Source organism: Myotis davidii, unplaced genomic scaffold (genome assembly GCF_000327345.1).
Source record: "Myotis davidii unplaced genomic scaffold, ASM32734v1 scaffold11, whole genome shotgun sequence".
Lineage (NCBI taxonomy): Eukaryota > Metazoa > Chordata > Mammalia > Chiroptera > Vespertilionidae > Myotis > Myotis davidii.
The window spans coordinates 598031-606097 of NW_006285791.1; the positions used below are offsets into that span (position 1 = coordinate 598031).

General features: G+C 42.6%; 1 protein-coding gene across 1 annotated transcript in view; it reads right to left on the reverse strand.

The window, feature by feature from the left end:
* Nucleotides 1–4870: 4870 nt before the first annotated feature.
* MC4R (melanocortin 4 receptor) overlaps nt 4871–8067 on the reverse strand; it is a 4131-nt gene continuing 934 nt past the window's right edge. The window contains exon 2 of the mRNA XM_015559462.1: nt 4871–8062. Coding sequence (XP_015414948.1) covers nt 7395–8062 — 668 coding nt within the window. The 3' untranslated portion in view covers nt 4871–7394. The remainder of the gene's footprint in view (nt 8063–8067) is intronic.

The window sequence follows — 8067 nt, forward strand, 5'->3', positions numbered from 1 at the left end:
TCCAAGTCAGTATCGTCATTTAACCTCTTCTGGGCTTTCAGCTCTGATTACCTTTTGTGTGCAATTTCATTGATTATTACAATAAGAGATACCTCAGTGACAAGTACTCTATTAGATTCCTTATATCAATTATCTAATTTTACATAATTCTTATTTATCATTAACCACATGATGAGATGATGGATTTTGTTATCTTCATTTCAGAGGTTATGCCTTATATGCTTAGGAAAATTAAGTAACATGTCTGAAGTTTGAGAGCTGGTAAATCATCTAGGATTTGAGGTCAATATTCCCGTAGTGCAAATACTATCCTCCTTCTATTTTTATGCACATCATTTTGTTCAATATGTGATGGACTAATAACTGAGCATCAAAATGTACTAACACCACCCTAGCTGGTTTGGCTCAGTGGATATGTACCGTCATTTAACCTCTTCTGGGGTTTCAGCTCTGATTACCTTTTGTGTTCAATTTCATTGATTATTACAATAATAGATACCTCAGTGACAAGTATGCTACTAGATCCCTTATATCAATGATCTAATTTTACATAATTCATATTTATCATTAACCACATGATGAGATGATGGATTTTGTTATCTTCATTTCAGAGGTTATGCCTTATATGCTTACGAAAATTAAGTAACGTGTCTGAAGTTTGAGAGCTGGTAAATCACCTGGGATTTGAGGTCAATATTCCCTTAGTGCAAATACTACCCTCCTTCTATTTTTATGCACATCACTTTGTTCAATATGTGATAGACTAATAACTGAGCATCAAGATGTACTAACACTACCCTAGCTGGTTTGGTTCAGTGGATAGAGCATTGGCCTACAGACCTAAGGGTCCCAGGTTTGATTCTGGTTAAGGGCACATACCTTGGTTGCAGGTTCCCTGGCCCTGGTCAGGTACATGCAGGAGTCAGCCAATTGATGTGTCTCTCTCACATTGATGTTTCTCTCCATCTCACCCTCTCCCTTCCACTCTCACTAAAAATCAATGGAAAAATATCCTCCGGTGAGGATTAACAACAACAACAACAACAAAAGATATACTAACACTTAAACTTATGGCATAAAGCTTAATGATACATTTAACAGTGAGGAAACTAACTTTAACAAAGTCTCACAACTAAGAAGGGGTGCTACTAGGATTCAGCACTAGGTCTCTCTGACCTGGGAAGTTCTACTTGTCCACAGAGGGAGGCTTTTGAAATTTGGTACAAGGGAGCCTGGAGGGGGAGCTGAGATGCTGCCTTGTGGCAGAAGGCAGTCTCTCTGAGTCTGCTTGGAGGGTTAGATGCAATGATATTCGAGATCTGCTCTCATTCAAAATGAAGTTCTTTTACATTTACTCTTTTTCCACAAATCATCGGTAATTTGGCAATTGCATTTCCATCAACCATCTTTCTGTTGTAATGTTTATGTGTGCTTTATAAAAATTAATATATATTAATTGTAGTATCTATAATAATAAAAGTGTAATATGCTAATTAGACCAGACAACCAAACAACCTTCCGAGTGTCATTCTGGATGTCCTTCCGGATGACCTTCCTGATGAAGCCGCGGCTTTCGAGGCAGAGGCAGAGGCAGAGGCAGAGGCAGTTGGGGGCGATCAGGCAGACAGGCGAGCAGTTAGGAGCCAGTGGTTCTAGATTGTGAGAGGGTGCAGGCCAGGCTGAGGGATACTCTCCCCCCCTCCCCCACCGCCCCTGCATGAATTTCATGCACCGGGCCTCTAGTAATTACATAATAAACACCATAAAGTAAACATGTCCCTTGATATTCTCACCTGGGGATAATGACTATTGGTTGTTCATAATTTATGGAAAGTACTGTGTAGAAGGAATATAAGTAGATTAGTGATAATTTCTTTAAATGGTTGGCATCACACTAAATATTCTGTTTTATGTATTCCTTGTAACATAAAATGGAAGTTAACACTTAAATGTTATTCAAAAATTCTTAAACTTTTTTTAGTAATTTAAAAATATTTAGTTTTGGCAATAGAGACTTTTTAAAAAATAATAACAAAAGCAGTAATGTTTTATTTGAATAAGATTACACACATGCAAAATAGACTATGTTAAGAGAATAAACCATGTTCAAAGGGAAAAAAATGTTCAGTAAGGTAGCAACTTGAAGTATAAGTCCTAATACACTGACCTAATTCAGAAGCAAAGGGATGCCCTGTGGTCAGGACTCCAGCTATCGGCGTGGTTCCTGTATGCACCATGCAGGCATGCACTCCTCAGGTGCACATTGAGGGTCTCTGGGCCACAGGCTATGACACAAGCACTGAAGGTTCAGGGGAAAACAAAGCAGAGCCAGACCAGAATTTTCTCTGCATCCGTTTTCTGGAATTTCGCAATTATAAAAATACTTGGAATAAGTCTTTTCTCATTCATATTTTGGGATTTGGCTGGCTTTTTATTTTACTTGTATCCACATGTTGTCAAGCTCTGGAACCCTTAGTTTTATTATTCCCAGATAATTATATCTCTCCATATTCCCCACCCCCACCCTCTTTTTGGAACTCCTATTGTTCAGGAAATTAATTGCCTGAATTATTTATATAATATTAGCTTTTTTCCTTATATTTCCATTTCTTTGTCTTTGGCTCTGGGGAGGAGATTTTTACTAAATTCCTCCATAGAAAGTTTTTTAAACATTTTTTTTTAATTTTTAAAATTCATATGTTTAATTCAAGAGTGTTTTGTTTGTTTCACAATTGTTCCCTCTATAACATCTTGGCATTGTTTTACTGGTGCATTTTCTTTTTGCATTTGAAAGATATTGAATTTATAATTATTTTTTAAATTTTAAAAATCAAATTTATTGATATTTTTAATTTTTTTCTTTGCTATATATATACATATATATATATTCCCTTTTTGATGCTTTATTTTTTTCTATTATATCTTTTATTGACTAAGGTATTACCGAATGAGATGCTCAGGCTCCTAGAGGTGCTAGAGGACTGAGGCTGGTCAAGTCAGAGAACCCCACCCCCCCACTCATGCCCTCACCCTCCTAGTGTCTGTGTCCATTGAACAGAGACTTTTTCAAAGCAGACAAGGGACCCATGGGACTATTTGGAGTTTTGGGCATAGAGTCTAAGTGTTAGGCTAGCTGCTAAGTGGGCACAAAGCTTGCCCCTTGTTCATGCAAGTTATGGCTATTGCTATACAATTTTTAAGTTAACAAGTCTTGAACAATCACTTATTTCACCAATGAAAAATTATTTCTAATATACCTTATAATTATTCACTGAACTTTCTGGTGAAATTTTTAATAAAGGTATCTGATGCTGCTTATCAGCCACATCTGGAGTGTATGTTCCTGACCAGTATAGTTTAAATACTAATTAACCACTCTTAATGAAATATTAAAGTGTAGATACATTCCTCACAGTATTTATAATAAAGTTTTAAAAAGTTAATTCCTGCCTGGCCAGTATTGCTCAGTGGTTGAACATAAAATCAGGAGGTAAGGCTTGATTCCCCACCAGGGCACATGCCCAGGTTGTGGGCTTAATCCCCAGCAGAGGGCATTCAGGAAGCAGCCCATCACTGATTCTCTCTCATCAATGATGTTTCTATCCTTCTCTCCTTCTCCCTTCCTCTCCCTGAAATAAATAAAAATCCTATATAATAAAGAGGTAATATGCAAATTGACCCTCACTCTGCCACATCATCACAAGATGGCTGCACCCACAGTGGAGGTGGGGTTCCCATAATGAGCCATAACCAGCGATCCGCAGGGACCTGAGGCTACGTGGCACCGGGCCGGGGTGGGGGACCTGAGGCTGTGTCCTCTGCCCAGTGGGGCCTGAAGGGGGACCTCAGGCTGTGCCCCCTCCAGCAGAGCTTGACAGGGAACCACAGGCTGCATCCCCCACCCCAGGCTGGGGGACATGAGGCCGCACCCCCCCCACACACCTGGCAGGACTTGACAGGGGACCTCAGGATGTGCCCCCCCTTCCTGGCGCTGGGCCGGGGGACCTCAGGCCTCACCCCCTGCTCCGGTGTTGGGCCAGGGGACCTGAGGCTGTGCCCCCCACCCAGCAGGGCTTCACGGGGGCCCTGAGGCTGCGTCCCCCACCGGCGGGGCTTGACGGGGACCTGAAGCTGCGCTCCTGCCCAATGGTGGGCCGGGGGACCTGAGGTTGTGCCCCCTGCCCGGCAGGGCTTGACGGGGGTGGGGTCAGCCAGGTCTGGATCTCTCCCAATGGGGGTGGGGCCGGCCGGGTCTGAGTCTCGTGTGATTTCGAGGTGCACGTGGGTGGGCGGGGGACCTCAGGATGTGCCCCCCCTTCCTGGCGCTGGGCCGGGGGACCTCAGGCCTCACCCCCTGCTCCGGTGTTGGGCCAGGGGACCTGAGGCTGTGCCCCCCACCCAGCAGGGCTTCACGGGGGCCCTGAGGCTGCGTCCCCCACCGGCGGGGCTTGACGGGGACCTGAAGCTGCGCTCCTGCCCAATGGTGGGCCGGGGGACCTGAGGTTGTGCCCCCTGCCCGGCAGGGCTTGACGGGGGGGGGGTCAGCCAGGTCTGGATCTCTCCCAATGGGGGGGGGGCCGGCCGTCCCAATGGGGGTGGGGCCGGCCGGGTCTGAGTCTCGTGTGATTTCGAGGTGCACGTGGGTGGGCGGGGGCTCGACTCTGGGTCCCCTGGCATACCCCAGTCTCTGATAGGAGGAAGGTTTTCATATACATTTTACTAATTTTCTTTCATCTGACACTTCTATTATAGAGAAAGGGCAAATAGCAATATTAAAACATTTCCTCTAATTAATTCCCTTTGCGTATGTGTGTGTGTGTATTTTAATTCTTGTGCTTGAGTATGAGTTGAAAATATATATTCACACAAGAAGGTTTACAGCAGTTTTATTCATAATTGCCAAAATTTGGAAATAGCCAAGATATTTTTCAGTAGGTGAACAGATAAATTAACTGTTACATCCATAGAGTAAAATAAGCACTAAAAAGAAATAAACTACCAAATTATGGGAAGACATGGAGGAATCTTAAATGCATGTTACCAAGTAAAGGAGGCCAATCTGAGAAGGTTATGTACTGCCTGATTGTAACTGTATGACATCCTGGAAAAGGAATGGAGGTGGTGAAAGGAAGCATGGTTGTCAGGTTGGGGGAAGGAGGGATAAGTAGGCATAGCATAGAGGATTTTTAAGGAAGTGACACTATTCTGAATGATAGTATAATGGTGTCTCCATGTCAGAATACCTTTGTCCAAACTCATACAATATAACACCAGAAGGTAACTCTAATGTAAATTGCGGGCTTTGGGTGATAATGACATGCTCTTCTGGTACAATCTTGGTTTTCTTGGAGAAAGAAATAACATAATAGAGGAATATTGGGAGAGCAGGAAAATGAGTAAGACATAGTGTTAGCTCTTGAAGAAACCGAAGCCTAATATTGTGTCCTGGGCATACAGGGGACCCGGCTGGTGGGACAGGACGGGGTAGTGGGGGGGATGTGAACACAAAGGGGCCAATTTCCTTCCAGTGGGACAAGTGAGCTGCCTCTAAGTGGACTGAGCAGCACCTGAGATGACACTTGAAGGAGAAATAAATACACTGCAGGGGCAGCCACTACAGAGGGTGGGGCATGCTTGTAGCTTCGTTTTTCATATTTCTAGCTCCTGGGATTTCTCACAATCATGGGTGTGGGGCAGAGGGAGTCAATGGGGGAGGAGAGGGGACACCTGTAATACTTTCAACAATAAAGATAAATAATTAAAAGAGAATGGACAGGAAGAGTAGCAAAGACAACACTGTCTGTGTCTGGCTCCAGCTTTGGGTTTTGACTGTTATGTCAGACTGTGTTAAAAATCCTCACACTTATTTTTGTGTCAAAATAATGGAATTGCAGTGAAACAAGCTTCAATACCACCTTTCATTTGTAAACTTGAATGTCACCATTCTGTTTAAGTAAAGTTTTCCATGTGAATGGTGAAAGTATTTCTTGAGACTTGTTAATATGTAAACCATTTAGATTTGAATTAAGAAGTACCTTGGTATGTTATCTCTGCCTATGAGCATTTGAAGAGACTATAAATTAAATCAAAAGATAGTTTACTGGTAATTCCCAGCCTAATATATTTTCTTTCTCTTTCTTTTCAAGTACACACAAATTGGAAAGTACAGATTATATGGCTCAGTAGCCAAATCTCTGCAGTTATTTTGAAGCAAAACAAGTATTCACTCTGCACCGTGTGGTTGTGGAAGATTAACTTACTAGTATGTTGTGTTGTCCTCCGGGGTTAAGTGTCTTACTTCCTGCTCAAAATGTGTCAGCATCAGTGGTCCCCTTACTTTAGATATTCACAAATATTTCCTGAAAATACTTGTGCTATGGATTTGGCTTTAAAGTTAAAATCCTTGATGAGCAATTGTACTCCTGTCATAAGTAAACACCAAGTCACTTCCATGTGAAAAGTGAAAGAACTCAATGCTAGCCGTGTTTTTTTTAGAAATCAGAAGCCAGCTCTCAGGGCAGCACCACCTTTTCCGGACACTTCAGCAGACAATGAGTTTCTGGTGAAAGGGGCAGAAAGACCTTATTATATGTAATGATGAGTGGAAGTAGGTTGGTATCAGGAAGTTTAGCTTGACCTGTAAATTCAGGTTTTCCAGAACACTATGATCCCCATAGCTGCTTTCTCCCCCCACTTCCCACCCAAGATGGAAGTGCCTGAGTGGAATAGCAAACTATTTCCTTGAGAGATTAATCTCCCTGTCTTTGAGAAACACAGTTTTCTGACTCAAAAATTCACTTTTTTTTCAATAGCTGTTTTACTGTCAATTGGAACTTCATTTCTACTGTGTACAGGGAAAATGAACATGTTTTACTAAATGACTTGAAATTTCAGCTGACTTTTTTTTAATGAGTAAGCATCTGTTCTTTAATATTGCCCCCTTAAATGTGAGACTCAAATCTCTACATTACATTGCTGTATATCCAGTGTAATATAAGAAACCATTGATAAGAATACGTTAAATGAGGCTGTTACTACAACAAGCAAAATGTCACATCTTTATAAGTTACAAGAAAGAGACATTGTTAAGCTTTTAATAAGAACTTTTTTTTCTTTTCTGTAAGTCCACAGTGTCTATGACCTATAATATGGATTAACATTGCACAGTCAAAGGTGTTTTCATGCAAACATTGCACAGCCAAAGAGCAACATGACATTAAAAATACAGAGACGGGGCCTTTTTGCATACCCCAAATCATAAACTTAAATTTATACAATAGATATTCTCGACCAATGCCCTCCACAGAAGAAGCTGCCACTGAAGCACACTGCTCAGGTTCTGTAAGAATGAAAAAGTCTCTTATGCATGTTTTTAGCATCTCCTCTGTCCCCATTTAATATCTGCTAGACAAGTCACAAAGACTTCCGACAGGGTAGCAACAGATGATCTCCTTGAAGGTATTCCTCAGCTCTTGGCTCCGGAGTGCATAAATGAGAGGGTCAATGATGGAATTACACATGAGCAGTATGAGATATAAGTTAAAGTGAGACATGAAGCACACACAGTATGGATTCTGGGGACAAGAGATGTAGAATATTAAGTGGAGGAAGAATGGCGCCCAGCAGACAACAAAGACCCCAATCAATATGGTCAGGGTGATCGCCCCCTTCATGTTGGCACCTTGGCGGATGGTGCCGGTGCCCGGGAGGACAGCGATCCTCTTCATGTGAAGCCTGGCCATGAGGAACATGTGGACATAGAGGGAGGCCATGAGAGCCAGCATGGTGAGGAACACGCTGATGAGGCAGATGATGACCACGCTGCTGTCTGAGTAAATGATGAACAGAATGCCCGCCACCGTGCAGGCTGCCCAGATACAGCTCAGGATGATCCCCACCCGCTTAACCGTCATGATGTTATGGTACTGGAGAGCATAAAAGATAGTAAAGTACCTGTCCACTGCGATGGCAAGCAGGCTGCAAATGGATGCGAGCAAGGAGCCACAGATGACCGAGTCAATGACATTGTCAATGTTCATGGTGAAACTCTGCGCGTTCGCGTCTGTG